This window comes from Pristis pectinata, chromosome 15 (assembly GCF_009764475.1).
Source record: "Pristis pectinata isolate sPriPec2 chromosome 15, sPriPec2.1.pri, whole genome shotgun sequence".
Classification (NCBI taxonomy): Eukaryota; Metazoa; Chordata; class Chondrichthyes; order Rhinopristiformes; family Pristidae; genus Pristis; species Pristis pectinata.
Genome location: NC_067419.1, coordinates 36,477,839 through 36,496,174, shown reverse-complemented (window position 1 = coordinate 36,496,174; position 18,336 = coordinate 36,477,839). Strand labels below are relative to the sequence as shown.

Genomic DNA, 18,336 nt, shown 5'->3' with positions numbered 1-18,336 from the left:
TGAACCTTTGATGTAAACTGAGCTGCAGTTTGAACATTTACCTTAGGCAAATTTGTGAAAGCTGTAGATTTGTCCACTGGCTTGCAACCAGTGTATTTGGAGCACTGAATGCCCCTTTTTATGTGATGTATCTCAAATGCTTAAACTTTTTGAGCCAGCTGTGGTGTTTCAATTTACTTCCTTTGGGAATGCTTCTCTTGACTGATTTGCTTATCTTCCAACGACTTCTTCCAGTTAAATAGGGGGCCATGTGAGAATATTTGACCTAGATGATAATCTTCAGCAATTTATCATTTGATGGGTTGGACACTTCAGAATTCTTTTTGGTGGTTTGCTCTTCCCTTTAAATCGAGTACAAGGGTGAAATTTAAATTAAAAATAGAAATCAAGTACTGCCAAAGTATAGTTTTTTTTTATTTGGTTTTATTAGTATAACTGCTTCAAAGTACTTCAAAACCAAGTTATAAACATTATCAAAAGATAACGCATTCTTCAAAAAGTTGAAGAAGTGGATGAAAAGTGATGGTTCTCTATAATTTAACGTCATTATGAAGAACCGCACAAGGTTCGCAAACATACAGTACATAGATGGTCAGGGCCATGAGATGCCCAAAGGTGAGACGATTGTATCCTTAATGTTCTCTCCACCCAACTGTGCATGCCTAACATATCTATTCTTGTAGTAGTTCGGCTCTTTGTCCCAACTTTATCCGCAGTGCTAGTATCACTTAAAATATTTGTATTAAGTGATAACCTGGGAGCTGTGTTTTGATTAATTCCCTTCATTGTGGAAGTTGGAGACTTTTTCCACCAGTCAGAAGCTGAAGGAAAGCCCACACTATTGACGCATCAAACATGCATTCAACAGAAGCAGTACAATAACTTTTTATGCAGTTTGAGGAAGTACTAATGACAATTATGATCTGTGTTTGGGGGAAAAATCGTCTTCTATGTTGACAATGCTGTATTATGAATACTGCTGCTATAACTGGATCTGCAACAATTTGGGCTTGATCCAAAGCTATTATCCTGCAGCCTGCCAAGAATTTTGGTATGGAGCAAACCAATTTAATGGCCAATTGTAAACAAGTGCAATAGGAATTTGTGTTTCGATCTACAAGCTCGTATAAATAGAACGTGAGAAGTCGCAACCAATACATGAATAATATGTTCCTCTGCAACTTTATCATCTTACATTTTTGAAAGATGGGGTAAAATAAAAGTTTTGCCTGTTTGAACTTAGCAGTTCATAGGAATTACTGGTTTAATTGTCAAATTAAAAGTATTTCTGTTTGAAGTTCCAAAAAATTATTAGGAAAAATAGAAACAAAATTGTAAAAATATTAAGTGAAGGACTGCACTTTTGTATTCCTGTCAAATTTGTAAGATAATGAGCACGGTTTCTAAATAAGGAAATGAGTGCGCTTTGGTGAGTAATGTTGCTGGCATTCCTAAAAACTAAACGTGGAAGTCCAGAATCTAGGTGACCTTGTTTTATCTTCCTTTAAATGTATTTTCAAGGTTGGTATGAGGTCTGCCTACCATGTATTTCCATTATTATATCCTAGCTCTGTCGAGGCTGGTGTTTTAATTTGAGTTTGATACTGATTCAAGTATACCTTGACATAACGCATTCTTCAAAAAGTTGAAGAAATGGATGAAAAGTGATGGTTCTCTATAATTTAACGTCATTATGAAGAACTGCACAAGGTTCGCAAACATACAATACATGGATGGTCAGGGCCATGAGATGATTGTATCCTTAACATTCTCTCCACCCAATTGTGCATGCCTTTGTTGAAAATGTATCGATCTAGAAAAAAAAAATTTCAAAGAAAGCGGATCTTGAAGGACAAGATAGTTGCATAACTAAACTATGAAAATCGTAATGCCCCCTTACTTTAGCCGCATGTTATATATAAAGAAAATTAGCGTTTTGGTTAGGTAATTAACTCCATCTTTGCGGTCATGTAACGTTACGCTTTTTAACGCCCTTGTACGAGGAGGGCAATTTACGGATCACTGTGTATTTTGGAGATGCTTTAGAATTGACATTCTCTCCTAACCTCTCCTCCCCTCTACCGGGGCCACTGCAGTGAAATGCGATGTTTGTCTCACGTCTTAAAATTCTATTGTGAAGGCCGTTTCCTTGTCGTTGGTTGGAAGCAGGTATCGAGGTTAGTTTCACCGGTGAAGTGCGACTATCGGATGAATCACTAAAGAGCAGTTTAAAAACACCCCGTCCGATTATTGGATGTCTCAATCATTAGAAACAACTTAAACACCATTGATGTTATAACTAGTTGGCTATGGCCATATATGTTTAAGTGATTTTCTGATCTGTAAAGCTTAGATACGTGGCCCCTCGCCCCCAACCCAATTGAGCTTTTAGAGGCTGTTGCCTACACCGTGTTCATTTAAAACAATCTCCTGTTTCAAATATGTTTTTGTCAAATGTAACAACATCTCTCAATTCATACGAGTAGATGTTAAAAGGAAATAAAACACCAATGGTCCTAATGGGAGTTGGAGTTGCAGCTGGCTATGTGATTGATTTTAATGACCATGCGCATGTAACAAAAAAAAACTTTGGGCACTACTAACCCAATTTGCTAATTTGGTGGAGGCTGTAAGGTAAACATTTTTTAACCGATTTTACAACCAAAATATTTTGTAAACTGAAAAAACCGAGCATATCACCCAGCATTTGTCAAGAACACCATCTTTAAAACACAGAACCTTTACCTTAAGAAATAGAAAAAAATTTCTAAGTGCATTTCTAAACGTCTTAAAATAAATGTTATTCTGTTTTAGCGAATGAGTACTGTGAAAATATTTTGCAGTAGTAATGTTACTACCTAAAAATTAATCAAGACCAAATCAGCTAACATCCGCGCTGCAGTTTAATGCTTTGGTGCTGATGTTGCGCAGAATTTTTTTTAACACATTCCTGCCAGAAGGATAGTTTACTCATCTTTCTGTACTGTGGAAAGTTTTGTAATTGAATTGACTTTAGATATGGAAGGATTTGGTTCGTACAGAACAACTGGGCGTGTGCAGCGTTTGGATTGTGTGGACGCTTAGAAATTGCAACTCGTAATTTTAGGCACCAATATATACTGACCAGCAACCCCGGCCAGTAGCACCAAAGCTAGGACCTGCTCAGAGATATGGCTTCTGAGATATTTGATGACACGAAAATAGCGTTTCTAATATTACGAAACGTCATCAGCTGCATCACAGCTACTCTGACAGCAATGCACACAGAAATAGTGGAGGGCGCAAGAGAACAGCGAGGTGCCCCGGTACCCCGCTTGGCGCTACTTGTAGAGCGCCGATCCGTTGTAACGCTCTCCGTCACTGGTTCGTACACACAGCCCTCCCACCTACTTTAAAAGCAACCATCCGCTCCGGCTGTGTACTGCTGCGCCATGAACTGTGGTAAACCCCTACTCTGCTGCTCGATGGGACTGAGCGCTGAAGTGTGGGGCTTACTCATTGGTGAGTGTAGGCCACTGTTGGGGACTGGCCATCTGGTCACCGCCTCCTCTAGAATGTGTCGCCCTCTTTGTTGTACAGCTCAACACAGCCCAGAGATTTCTCAGCGGTGGTTGCTGGACATGCTTGCTGCCGCCGAGAAATCTCTGGGCTTGGGAGAGTTGTGCAGGCTAAGAAAGAACAGCGATGACTGCAGTTGCCATCACACCCAACAGGAGGTAATGAGGACATCTTAGGATCAACTGCCCCCCTCCCCCCCCACCTCCCTACCTCCCCACCTCCCCAGCAATGACCCCCACTCACTGTGTCACTCGGGACGCCGCCTTCAATTCCACATCTCAGCACTGAGCAGCCGCAGCGCTCGCCCCGACCCGCTCAACACCAATGCTGACAGGCAGTCTCTCCACATCGAGCTGTGGGACGATTCGTTGCTGCACTTACGCCAGGTTCCCAGCACAGCACCGCTGTTAGTAACGCACCTATCTCTATGTAATGATCCCATTAGTGCTCTGGTTGCTGAGTTGGAGGGAACTGCAGAGAAAGAGGTGATTCGTTTTGAGAAGGTTTTGCCCGGTGTTGCACGGCGTTTGTGCATATGGCGGGGAGGGGGTGTGGTGAGGGCAACCGTGCAATTTGAAGGCCACCCTAGGAGGAAGCAAGGGCATGTCTAAATAGTGGCCAGGCTTTGATCTGACTTGGCATTCCAAACTACTTCTATGAAATTGGTAGGTCAAATTGGGTAACAATTGAAGCAATCGCGAGCGAAGGCAGTCTCTCCCCCGTAATCCTTTCCTCTCTCCCCACACCCATGGAGGTGCAGTTGTCTGCCACAATCTGGTTTCATTTTTAAACTGGAAACAGAATCAGAGACACAAGAGACTGCAGATGCTGGAATCTGGAGCAAACTACTGGAGGAGTTCAGCAAAAAAAAACAAACTACTGGAGGAATTCAGCGGGTCAGGCAGCATCCCTGGATGGAAATGAACAGTTGACGTTCAAAGTTCCGGGAGACCTAAAACGCTGACTGTCCATTTCCCTCCACAGATGCCACCTGACCCGTTGAGTTCCTCCTGCAGTTTGCCATTTTTCCCTGCAAAAAAAAACAAATCTAAATTGACTGGTACGATGAGGAGAAAGTTTTAAGTTCAATCTCCCAAACACTACCCCATTAAAAAAAAACAAAGTTCCGAACTTGTTCTCAAGTAATTCCTAAATTAGAATGAAACGCATTTCCACGTCGAACACCAAGTTGATTGCTTATCAGTATGCAGACTGGGGTCAGATTCAAAGCTGGCCTTTTCACTCCGCGGTTTCATTTTCTGTGGAAACTATTCATGTTCAAGCCACAGTCGTGAGAGAGACCTAATACCCGTTGGAATGGGAGTTTAGGGCGATCCTATCTGACCTTCTGGTATTGCTACTGGAGAAAAAACAATTAGCTGGCTATTTTTAGGTCTGATTCATAGAAGGCATCCCCTCGGCTTTCCCCTTTATGGGTCTGAAATGGAGGGTGAACTGTTCACGTTAGCTCTTCGTCAAAGTACAGCCAGTTCCCGATAGCAGCCTTCAAGCTCCATCCACCGAAGCAGATTAACTACATACCGCACTGTTGCATGCAAAGGTCCTTGTTACACTTGTTATAAAAAAGGAATAACTATTTTCATGCAGTCCCTTTGGGCAATGTCATCAACAAGACGATACTTTAAGGAATAATACGACAAAGATGGAACTTTCACACCAACGGGTCCAGGCTGGTACCTGTGCTCCACACGAACATAGACATTTCTTCTTATCCCTGTGATTAACAATTCCTACACCTTTAACTCCCCATGTTTATCTAGCTTCTCCCCAAGTACATCGATGAGAATCGTCTCAACCCTTCCTGTGGAGGCAAGGTTTGCGCTGTAGCCATAATCCAGCTGTATTTACAATTTCTACACCCATTGCATAATGATAATAACATTTGAAGTCTGTAAATTGCCCTTCGTGGACGCCACTTGGGATCAAGTTGTTTTCACTCTTGCACCGAGTCCGAATCTTTATTCAGTTCACTTTTCTCTGTCGTTTCCATGTCCTCATTTTCTTCCATTTGCTCACTGTTTTTCTCCTGTGATAGTTCCTCAGTGGCTTCGGGGCGATAGTCGGCCCACTTTCCCACCCTCCGGACCTCCTCACCCACCCTGGGGCCATTCTTACAGGGATTGCGATCGTATATCACCAGCTTCAGGTTCTTCATGTGGACCAGACTGGGGAAGAACCTGATCGAGTTTCGGTCCACGTCGATGATCTCTAGGCTGTCGATCTCCAATAGGACTTGGGGGAACTCAGAGAACGAGTTGCCCGAAATCCAGATGCTTTGCAGTTCCCGGAGGCGCCAGAGGTCCTTGGGCAGTTTATTCAGTTGATTACATCCCGCGTGCAGGATTCTCAGATGTTTCAGCTCCGAGACCACTCTGGGGACCTGCTCGAAACAGTTGCCCTCGATCCACAATGTTTTCAGTTCAGCCAGCGAGCTCAGTTCGGCCGGCAGGTCGCTCAGATAGTTATTGCCCAGGTACAGAGCGGAGAGCTGACGGAGACGGCACACCACCTGGGGCAGTTCTTTGAAACGATTGAAATCCAGAGCCAAGATCTGCAGGCAGTTCAGCAGGTGAAGCTCGGGGGGAAGACTCCTCAGATTGTTATTGCTCAGGTACAGTTTAATAAGTTCAGTAAAAGCACAGACCTGCAGGGGAAACCTCCTCAGATGTTTCCCGCTCAAATCCATCATTTTATCTGGTGGTAGGTCCTCGATATCATCTCCCAGAAGGTAATGCTGGCACGACTTGGACGGGAAGAAAGAGACCACAGACATTATAGCGTTTCCCATTCCAGCGTCTCCTACATTTTTCGGGAGAGTTGAAATGATCCTATCACTACTGGTGTAACGCAAAACTCTCGGCGCCTATTAACATTTCGTGGGCACTGTTCCTCTTTGAAGCTTTTCATCAGCTGAGCTTGCAGAGAGCTTTGCGGGGCTCGGAATTATTCTGATAATCGAAGTGGTGGTCGAAATGCGAGTTGAACGTGACTCTTCCAGTGAGGACTATGTAAATTAAGCATCATCCTGAGAATCCAGCATGCAATGCCATCGCCTTCCTTATCTACAGACCTAAGTGGTGCCCTTGTGAAAGATATTTGGCAAACTCTAAAATAGCAGTTTATAAATTGCACTCTCGTGAAATGCCAGGGATGAGTCCGTGGCCGAGTCTGTCACACTTGATTTTCATCCTCCGATGCCGGCCAGATCCAGACAGGACCATATTCAACTTGCTTGCTTATTTCTCACAAATTAAGAAATGCCGCAGTGTTAACACATCTTTTTCCAGCAAGGTCTACTGCAGCGCCTGATTGAGTGTGTGGGAACGCTGACCTCAATATCTGGCAAAGACAGAGGAGGAATTCATCCCAGCTCTGCTTCTCGTCATCTTTTTCAGAGTACGGGTTTGCAGAGCTTTCTTAGTACTTGTTATTTTGGCTGTAGTCCAGGTATTTATGTTCCATCCTCCGCCCACCAACCTCCCCCAGCTGTTTCTATATTCGGGATCTATGAGAAATAAATTGACTCCAAAACCTAGGTCATAAGAAATTGTAGACCCAGCTGCTTAGGCAACAGAATTTATTGACATCTGGAGAAAACACAAACATGCAGAAATCCGGCCTTATTTGGTATTTTCTATTAACTAACAGCACTGTTGCAATATATGGTTAATTTATGCAATATAACTTCGTGACAACACAACAAATATGTTTTCAAACACTAACCATACAGCATTCTGAGGGTTTTCTTGAACAAAATAATGATTATTTTTTATTTCATTAAATTATGTTGCTTAACACTCGTGTAATTGATATGCAGAGATGCAGGGAATGGGTAGCTAATCCTTCAATATGGTTGGCACATAAACTCAGCTCTAGTTAGAGGTCAAATGGCATGTTGGCTTTGTTGTGAAGGAGTTGGAGCTTAGAATAGGGAAGGTTTGTTACAATTGTGCAGCGTGTTGGTGAGGCCCACAACTGGAACATTGTGCACAGTTTTGGCCCCCTTACCTAACAATGGATATAGCAGCATTGGAGGCAGTCCAAAGGGAATTCTCCTGGGAAGGAGGATTGTCCTACCAGGAAAGGCTAAACAGTTTGGGTCCATTCTCTGTTGTTTAGAAGAATGAGGGGTGTCCTTAGTGAGACATATATGATCTTGAGGGCGTGTGATGTTGAGATGTTTTCACAAGTGGCAAAGTCTCAGATGAGGGGGCATCTTACAAGCTAAGGGACTGGTCATTTAAAGTGGAGGTGTGGTGAAATTTCCTTTTTCAGAGTGTGGTGAATCTATGGAATTCTCTACCCGTGAAGGCTGTGGAGACTAAATCATTAGAAGTATTTAACGTGGAGGTAGATACATTTTTGTAAGATCAGGGAACTGGCACAGAAGAGGACTTGAAGCCAGCATAGATCAGCCATGATCATGTTGAATAGTGGAGCAGGAATACTGGTGGCCCATTCCTGTTCCTATTTTCTAGTGTTCCATTTAGGTCCATACTGTGTTTCCAATCTCAGCAGTGGATCCTCATAACTTTATCCTAGTAGGCAGATTTACTGGTGAGGATTTAAACTAGATTGGCAGGGGGGTGGGATCCAAAGCAGCAGTGAGGCAGATGGGAGGCTGGAAGTTGACAGAGAATTCAACAACAGTAAGTTCAGTAGACAGTAAGCAGCAGCATGGCAAGGAGTAAGGAAAGACTGCTGGATTAAATTGCAGGACTGGCAGTGAAATGTTCCAGGGTATAGGTGCTGTAGGCAGGATAGAGATGCAGAAAATAGATTTTGCAGAAATTGCATTTCTGATCAAGAAGAACATCACAGCAGTAGTCTGAAATTAAATTACTGAGGGATCATCCAGTGAGGCTTTATGGGTGGAGATGAGAAATAAGAAGGGGATGACCACCTTGTTGTGAGTTGGGATTGTACAATAGGCCCCATAGTCAATGGGACTTAGAGGAACAAATATGCAGGGAGTTTGCAGAAAGTTGCAAGAATAATAGGGTTGTCATAGTAGAGGACTTTAACTTCCCTAGTATAGACTGGGACTGCCAAAGTGCTAAGGGTTTAGATGGGGTAGAGTTTGTTAAATGTGTTCAGGAAAGTTTCCCCAGACAATATATAGAGGGCCCGACTGGGGAAAGGGCAAAGCTTGAACTACTCTTGGGAAATGGGGCAACAGAAGTGACTGAGGTTTCAGTGGGGGAGCACTTTGGGACCAGTGACCATAATTCTATTAGTTTTAAATTAGTCATGGAAAGGGACAGATCTGGTCCACAAGTTAAAGTTCTAAATTGGGGCAAGGTATATCTTGATGGTATTAGACAAGAACTCACAAAAGTCGATTGGAGTAGGTTGTTTGTTTTGTGGGCAAGGGATGTCCAGCAAGTGGGAGGCTTTTAAAAGTGAGATAAGAGCTCCCTGTATTGGGGCAAATATATCAATAGGATTTGAAGATTGAGTATCACATAGAAGACAAAAAGCTGGAGTAAATGAGTCTTTTTTTGGCTGCTATTTTTTGGAGTGTACTGAGAAGATTTTAATGTATTCAGATGTATCTTTTGGGTATGGAGGAAGCTACATTGATCTGGGAAAATGTTTTATTACCACAGAAGTGGAAATTGTATATTGCTGAAATAAAAACAGAGAATGAAATATTAAAAAAAAACTGTAAATGCTGGAAATTTAAAACGATCAGAAATAGCTGGAAATACTCAGCAGGCCAGGCTGCATCTGTGGGAAGAGAAATAGAGTCAACATTTCAGGTTGGAGACCCTTCATCAGCACACTAAGAACAGAGAATGCTGAAAATACTCAACAGGTCAAGCAGCATCTGGGGAAAGAGAAACAGATCTATTATTTCAGGTCCTTGACCGTTCATTGGAACTGTATACTGCAGTATCCATTTTCCCTCTTATTCATTCTGTTGAACACTTCATTGTCATTTTGCTTTTCTTCACAGATTTCAATAATCATAAATCCAAAACTGCTGTTCATGATAAAGCTCCTTCCAACTAATGTAGTCCTTGGTACTGTCATCATTGTTTCAATATGACAAATAAAGCAGCCAATTTCTACACATAAAGTGATGGAATAATTTGCATTGGTGATGTTGGTTGACAAATAAAATTTGGCTAGGACAGTACAAGAACCCCCCTGCTCTTTAAGTCGTGCTCCAAATGTTTTATATCCACCTTAGACAGCAGAAAGATTCTATGCTTGATATTGCATTTAGAAGACAGTGCAGAACTCCCAAATACTTGTTCCAGATTATGTGCTCAAGTCTCTGGAATGAAGGACAGTGTAGCACTCCCTAATAGTTGTTCTCGATTATGTGTTCATGTGCCTGGAGTGAAAGATGGTTCAACACTCCCAAATAATTGCTCTCAATTACGTGCTCAAGTCTCTGAGGTGGTGTTGAATCCGACTGCAAAAGGTAAAATAAAAGATGAGAAAATATCACTGATGTAAATTATCTTATAACACTTTAAGTTAAAAGTTTGAAGCTAAGTATATAAACATTGTTGTGAAGCCACTTACAACATCTTGATAGTATTGCTCTTGTAATAATGTTCTTCTGACTGTTATTCTCGTCTTTCATTCCAGTCCTGTTTGTACCCGTAAATGGCATGTCTTCTACAAGGAAACACACCGGTCTGTAGACTATCTGATAATATCTCATGTCATGCTGTGTGCCCTAAAACTTAGAAAAGCATCCAAGGTGAAATGTTTAAGTGGTTAATGATTGGATGGTTGGTGATGCCAGCACTGTAGGTTATTGACATTCAGCGTTTTGTTCCGTCAGTACTTTATGGATTTTAGCAAACACATAGTGCTTATCAAAATGTTCTATCAGCAGTAGCAAGTCAAGATGGCCTTAGCATTGAACCAACAGAGATTGCACATGAAAGTTACAGATCAATATCGCTAACTTAGAAGAGAAAAGCAGGCATTTTTCTGAGGCATTCCTTAACACAAATGCAAAATCAGTGTCCATCAAATTAATTTCTGCAGGAAGTAGATAAATCTGCAAAATATTGATTTTAACCACTAGTGAAATTGTTCTTAGTCATGATTTTATTCCCTTGTTGGACTTAGAATCTTCATATGTTTTCACAAATCATTTGAACAGATAAATGGGTGAATTTTTTTTCCAAATGTAAATTAGAGCAACGTGAATGTTGTTGCGTGTAACCAGATGAAGTGATTTTAAAATGCACTAATTTCACAGAATCTTATTGGGAGAGAGTTTGGTTCATGAAGTGTTTATTTCGTGTCAAAGAAGGTGGGTAGGCAAACATGGGCTTCACTGGTGGCTTTTGCCAGTCTCATTATAACATCTAAGTTATATAAATCAGCACTTAATATAAATCTTATATCTGTTGAGCTAGCTTTATCCTCAGTATTCACCCCTTTACAAAATGAGCATTTGATTCCTGAGGTGTCTTTCCAAAAACAAGACTTCTCTGGAAAAAGTTAATATTAAGCTATTGATTTTTCTTTAACAAATTGATTTTGTTCTGTTAAATTTTGGTTCTAGATTTACTTCATATGCATGCATAAATGGTTTTCTTCCAGAAATTTTTTCCAATATTTCTTCCTGCTGCAACTGAAGTATTCAAGATAGAGATTCTTTAGAGAAATTGTCAGGGTGCTACATAATTTACAAGAAATCATGAGGAGAGACCAAGGGACTATCTACATCCATCAATACCCAACAGCATTCATTTCAGACACTACTAACTGGCCAAGTATGTGATATATCTTTGCTACTTCTGCTTCTGTTTCACAAGAGAGGTTGTCCTTATGCAGGCTGATCCCCAGATAGTTGTTACTGTATGGATGGCTTGTTACACAACCATGGAGACACTAACATTAAAGTTTTATGCTACCAGATGCTTCCATGTAATCACAATACGCCACTGCTAAATCAGCCTATCAGCAGTCCATAAATGCATTATGCAAATATAAAACTTCCATTGCTTTCCTTGTGGGACAAAGACATCAGTTGAATAGAACTTGTAGAGGATTGTCAAATCTTGCAAATTTCTATAGATGTATGGTGAAGAGCATTCTGACTGGTTGCATCACAGCCTGGTATGGAGGCTCCAATGCACAGGATTGTAAGAGGCTGCGGAGGGTTGGAGACTCACCCAGCTCCACCATGGGGACAACACTCCCCACCATCGAGGACACCAAGGCAAAGTGGTTGGTATTCATGTACCCATTACATAAACTATAGCGACTACTTGAACACAAAGGGATTCCATTCTGTTCACATTCAGATGGCGCTTAACTTTAGAAATATAATGTTAAAATGGCAAGGAGCACCACTACATACTTTATACTGTACAGCTCAAAATGCTCCGAATAACCAGAACCTTTGTATGGAAAAACAGAATCTGCTTCAACTTATCAAGTTCAATTTATCATGTGTGTGTGCAAATTGGAGGAGTGAACTACAGAGGCCTGTGCACATACCATTGTGGGGATAGATATCTTGTCAATATCTAAAGGGCCACAGCAGCCATGTGAAAGATAGATTTAAGGTTTCAGTTTATGTCCGAGATCAAGTGAAACAGAATACTTTGCAGATAATGGTGCTATTCTAAGGCCTTACCAAGAAGAGTATGCTGCAGTTTGGATTCCAAGATTTCAGTTAGCAGTGTGGAACATTTGGAAGGTAGTAACACAATAGTTAATGATGTCTTTGATCAAAAATAAAGGAAAGCAATAGGGTGAAAGCAAATGAGGAGAATTTAGCACTAGTAAAGAAATTTAGTATTAGAGAAATTAATAAGACTGAAATGTGATAAATCCCCATGTCCTGATGATCAGCATGCTTGTTGGCTTTGAAAACAATGGATGCACCAGATTCAGATTTATTATCACTGTCTTATGATGTGAAATTTATTGTTTTGTGGCAGCAGTACAGTGCAAAGACATAAAATTACTGCAAGTCACAAAATAAATAAATAAATAAATAAATAAATAGATACGGCTGAAACAAAAGGATTAATGAGGTAATGTTTATGGGTTCATGGACTGTTCAGAAGTCTGATGGTGGAGGGGAAGAAGCTGTTTCTGAATCATTGAGTGTGGGTCTTCAGGCTCCTGTACCTCTTCCCTGATGGTAGTAACAAGGAAAGTGCGTGTCCCGGATGATGAGGGTCCTTAGTGATGGATGCTGCCTTCCTGAAGCACCACCTCTTGAAGATATCCTCGATGGTGAGGAGAGTTGTGTCCACGACGGAGCTGGCTGAGTCTACAACCCTCTGCAGCCTCTTACAATCCTGTGCATTGGAGCCTCCATACCAGGTGATGCAACCAGTCAGAATGCTCTCCACCATACAGCAATAGAAATTTGCAAGAGTCTTTGGTGACGTTCAAAATCTCCTCAAATTCCTAACGAAGCAGAAGTAACCAGTTGTCACATTCTAAAATTCCTTGGATTCTAGAATGGTTGCCACAGACTGAAAGGTAGCAAATGCAACTTCAATGTTGAAGAAAGGAGAGGGAGAGAGAGAGAGAGAGAGAAAACTGCAAAAGATAAAACAAAAAATGGGAAAATATCACTGATATAAATAATTTTATAAGATTTTAAATTAAAATATTAAAGCTAAATATGTCAATACCATGGAAAACATGGAACAATAAATATATTGACCTGTTTGTCCACGTAGCTGCCATGGCCAAGAGAGCACACCAGCACCTCTACTTCCTCAGAAGGCTAGGAAATTCTGTATGTCCCCATTGACCCTCACCAATCTTTATAGATGAGCTATTAAAAGCATCCTATCCAGTTGCATCATGGCTTGGTATGGCACTGCTCTGCACAAGACTGCAAGAAATTGCAGAGTTGTGGACACAGCTCAGTCGATCATGAAAACTAGCCTTCCCTCCATGGACTCTGCTTACACTTCTTGCTGCCTCGGTAAAGCAGCCAGCATAATCAAGACTCCTCCCATCCTGGACATTTTCTCTTCTTGCCCCTCCCATCGGCAGAAGATACAAAATCCTGAAAGCACATACCACCAGACTCAACGACAGCTTCTATCCCACTGCTATAAGACTCTTGAATGGACCCCTTGTACGTTAAAGATGAACTCTTGACCATACAATCTACCTTGTCATGGCCCTTGCACCTTATTGTCTACCTGCATTGCACTTTCTCTGTAACTGTAACACTATATTCTGCGTTGTTATTGGTTTTCCCTTATACAACCTCAATGTATTTATGTGTTGAAATGATCTGTATAGATAGCTTGCAAAACCAAGTTTTTCACTGTACTTTGGTATATGTGACAATAATAAACCAATTCCAATTCCAATATTAACAGTAAGGAAAATGCTGGAATCTATTATTCATAAAAGTGGCAACAGGGCACTTAGAAAATAATACGATTGGGCAAAGACAATTTATGAAAGGGAAGTGGTGTTTGAAAAAATTTGTTGGAATGTTTTGAGTTTATAACTAACATTTAGGTTTTCAGAAGGCCTTCAATAAAGTCTACACAAGAGATGATTAAACAAAATGAGAAGGCGTGGTATTGAGGGTAATATATTTGTATGGATTGATGATTGACAGAAAACAGAGAGTAGGATTGTGATGGGAGACTGTGACCCGTGGGTTGCTGCAGGGATTTGGTGTTGGGCCTCTAGTTGTTCACAGTTTAGGTAAAAGATTTAGATGAAGAGATAAAATGTAATGCTCATGATACAAAGGTAGGCAGCAGTGGGGAGTATGCATAGAAACTTTGGGGAAAGAGACAGGTTATGTGAATGGGCAAGGATTTTGCAGATGGAATATAAGATGGAAACACTGTGAGGCCATCTACTTGGTAGAAAAAATAAAATACTTATTAAATGGTGAGAGATTGAAAGGTGTCGATGTTCAGACGGACCTGGGTGTCCTTGTTCATGAACCACTGGAAGTTGAATATGCAAGCAATTAGGAAGGCAAAAAGTATGTTGGCCTTTATTGCAAGGGGATTTGAGCACAAAAGTAGGTGCGTCTTGGTCCAGTTATGTAGAGCCCTGGTGAGACTTGTACATTCTGTACAAGTCCAATCTCCCTTCCTAAGTAATGATATACTTGTGTTAAAGGGCTTGCAATGAAGATTCTCCAGTTTGATTCCTAGAATGGTTTGTCATATGAGGAGTGATTGAGCAGACGATACTCTCTAGTGTTTAAATGAATGAGATGCAATCTCATTGCAGTGTGCAAAATTCTTAAGGGGCTTATGAGGGTAGATGCAGAGTTGATGTTTGTTCTGGGTGGGGCATCCGGAACCATGGGCTATCACCTCAAAATAAAGGATAAAGATGGGAAGACCCATCTATTCACCCAGACAGTGGTAAATCTTATGAATTCTCTAGTCATAAGTGTTGTGGAGTCATAGTTGCTTAGCATATTCAAGGCAGTGATCAATAGAATATGGAATTAGTGCAGGAAAATGGCACTGAAATAAAAGATCAGCCATGATCTTATTCAATGCTGAGCAGGCACTAGTGACAGAATGGGCATTTCTTATGTTGTCATATTACGTAGTAGAGTACAGCACAGTACGGGCCCTTTGAACCACAATATTGTGCCGACCTTATCCCCATTCAATCTATCCCCCTATCTACTTCACCTATCATGACCCTCTATTTTTCTTTCATCCACGTGCCTGTCTAATAGTCTCTTAAATGACCTTATCGTATCGGCCCCTACCACCACCCCCAGCAGTGCATTCCAGGCACCCACTACTCTCTGTGTAAAAAACCTACCTCTGACATCTCCCCTAAAATTTCCTCCATGCAACTTAAATGGGTGACCTCTGGTACTGGTCATTACTGCCCTGGGGAAAAGATGCTGACTGTCCACTCTGTCTATGCCGCTCATAATCTAATATACCTCTATCAAGTCACCTCTCATCCTCCATCACTCCAAAGAGAAAAGCCCTAACTTGCTCGACCTCTCCTCATAAGAAACGCTCTTCAATCCAGGCAGCATCATTATAAATCTCCCTTGTACACTCTCCAAAGCTTCCACATCCTTCGTATAATGTGGTGACCAGAACTGAACACAATATTCCAAGTGTGGTCTAACCAGAGTTTTATAGAGCTGCAACATTACCTCTTGAATTCAATTCACTCCATATGCCTTCTTAACCACCCTATCAATTTGTGCAGCAACTTTGAGGGATCTATGTATTTGGACCCCAGGTTATCTGTTCCTACACACTGCTAAGAATCCTGCCATCAACCATGTGCTCTGCTTTCAAGTTCATTCTTCCAAAGTGTATCACTTCACACTTCTCCAGATTGAACCCCATCTGCCACTTCTCCGCCCAGCTCTGTATCCTGTCTAAATCCCGTTGCAACCTACGACAACCTTCTGCACTATCTACTACACCACCAACCTTCGTGTCATCTGTATACTTACCAACCCATGCTTCCACATCCTCATCCAAGTCATTTATAAAAATCACAAAGAGCAGAGGTCCCAGAACAGATCCCTGCGGAACACCACTAGCCACTGACCTCCAGGTTGAATACTCCCCTTCTACAGCCACCCCCTGCCTTCTGTGGGCAAGCCAATTTCGAATCCACGCAGCCAAATTTCCACTGATCCCATACCTCATGACTTTCTGAGTGAGCCTACCATGGGGAACCTTGTCAAACGCCTTGGTAAGATCCATACATACCACATCCACTGCACTACCTTCATCAATTTGTCTTGTAATTTCCTCAAAAAAATGTCTATTAGGCTCTGGAGGCATGACCTGCCTTTCACAAAGCCATATTGACTGTCTCTAATAAGAAATTTCTTCAAAGAAATGCACAAAATATGATCTCTAAAAAAAAACTACAATTGGACTACTCACCTAAAAATCATTTAAAGAACAGAATTATTTCATTGTTATAGCAATCCAAAATAATTACGTTGACCTGTTCAAATTTCGAAGTTATTGCATAACATAAAGAAATAATTTCTAGAAGTCAAAGAGTGATCAAGCCTTTTGTTTACCTTGTCAATCACAGGTCTAGATGACCAGCAAGCTCGGTAAATTGACTCAGTCATTTTGAGTTATTGGCATACATTGATGCAACCAGCTTTTGTTCCATCCGTCTAGTCAAAGTTGAAATGAAGTGGCTGATAATAGTTTTAATTTCAATTTACCATGCAGAATCTGTGATAAGGTGAGTGATTTCTGAATCTTTTAATTCTAATGAACCAATATGCATGCTGAACTATGGAAATAAACTGAAAATATGGATCATCGGAGATGGATGGATGACATCTGATTTTTTAGATATGCATGATAGCAACATTATAAATAATCAGCTTGCAGTTCAGGCCTTCTATCTAATTTATATATGTATTTACCTAATAAAACTGCACACCGTACTGGGAAATTGAAAATAGATGCAACTTTCAGTTGGTATAATCACATATGTTTTGGCAGAGTCAATTGATGCATGAGCTAAAGTTGCAGATGCAATTTTTATACCAAGACACTGAGTTACAAAAGTAACATACCGCAGATGCTGCAACTCTGAAATATAAACAATACATATAGGGAGTGTAATGGCAGGGTATTTCTATTCTATTATGTTCTGATGAAAATCCATTGATCTGAAGCATTAATTCAGCTTCTCTTGCTGCAGGTGCAACCTCTTAATTACTATTTGCAGCACTTTTTGTCATATTGAATATTACAATAGATAATATTTGAACACTTGCAAATACCTCAATGTTTTAAGACAAAAGGCCTCATATGCCTTTGCTGACTTTTGTTCACAATTTCCTCAAACACTTTTTAATGGCTGCTGTCATTTTCTGCTATACTAACCAAAATAAAGGTGGCAGTGTACAGGGCAGATTAGTTTATAGAACTTTTAACTGTATCTCTCTTGCATTCCGTACAGTTTCAAATAATAACAAATAATTGTAATCGTAGGTTAATTAATTTCAAAAACATGCTTTATTCATAATACATACAATAAATACATTTGATACACACCTTCCTCCACATTAATTGTATCATCAATTCAACACACTCCCTTACAATATGTCAGCACCACTCGTGTTTCCTCCTTAACCACCTTCTTAAAGTATCTGTGAGGATATTACTGAGCCCCTCAATGACGGTGGTGGCAGAACCTGGTTGCTTCCCCACAGAGCTTTTGCAGCAGCTGCACTGATCTTCAATGCATCTGTCAGCACCTACTCCTGCTCCTTGGAATATGCCAGTCGACAGCAGTCGCTTGTGGACATCTCCTTACACTGGGAGATCACTAAGCTTCAGGTGGACCAAAGTGCGTCTTTCACTGAGTTCATGATCTTCCAGCAGCTGTTGATAGTCTTCCAAGTGTGTGACTGGGAACAGCCCACAGAGTAAGAGTCCTCTTGGTACGCAGCTGCTCAACCAAGTAAAATATTAATTTGGAAAATATATCAAGAAGGCATGAGTACCCATACATGATTCAAATATCAAACAACATTTAAAACAATGTGGGACATTGTAATTTCTGCAGGATACACCCGAGACATGATGAAGTCTACATAGGCTGACCAGGTCAGAAAGAACATTAGAGAAACAAAGGACTGCAGATGCTGGAATCTAGAGAAAAAACACGGTGATGCTGGAGGAACTCAGCAGGCCAGGCAGCATCCGTGGAGAAAAGCAGGCGGTCAACGTTTTGGGTCAGGACCTTTCTTCAGGACTGAAGATAGGAAAAGGGGAAACCCAATATATATGAGGGAAAAGC

The 18,336-nt window shown here is 41.0% G+C and overlaps 2 protein-coding genes across 2 annotated transcripts in view; one reads left to right on the top strand and one right to left on the bottom strand.

Moving 5' to 3' along the window:
- Positions 1-5,512: 5,512 nt before the first annotated feature.
- lrrc10 (leucine rich repeat containing 10) lies at positions 5,513-6,367 on the bottom strand. Its single transcript, XM_052030717.1, has one exon. The coding sequence runs from the start codon at positions 6,365-6,367 to the stop codon at positions 5,513-5,515; it is 855 nt and encodes a 284-aa protein (XP_051886677.1).
- Positions 6,368-16,636: 10,269 nt separating this feature from the next.
- nots (nothepsin) overlaps positions 16,637-18,336 on the top strand; it is a 30,244-nt gene continuing 28,544 nt past the window's right edge. Inside the window, exon 1 of the mRNA XM_052030273.1 lies at positions 16,637-16,764. Coding sequence (XP_051886233.1) covers positions 16,709-16,764 — 56 coding nt within the window. The 5' untranslated portion in view covers positions 16,637-16,708. The remainder of the gene's footprint in view (positions 16,765-18,336) is intronic.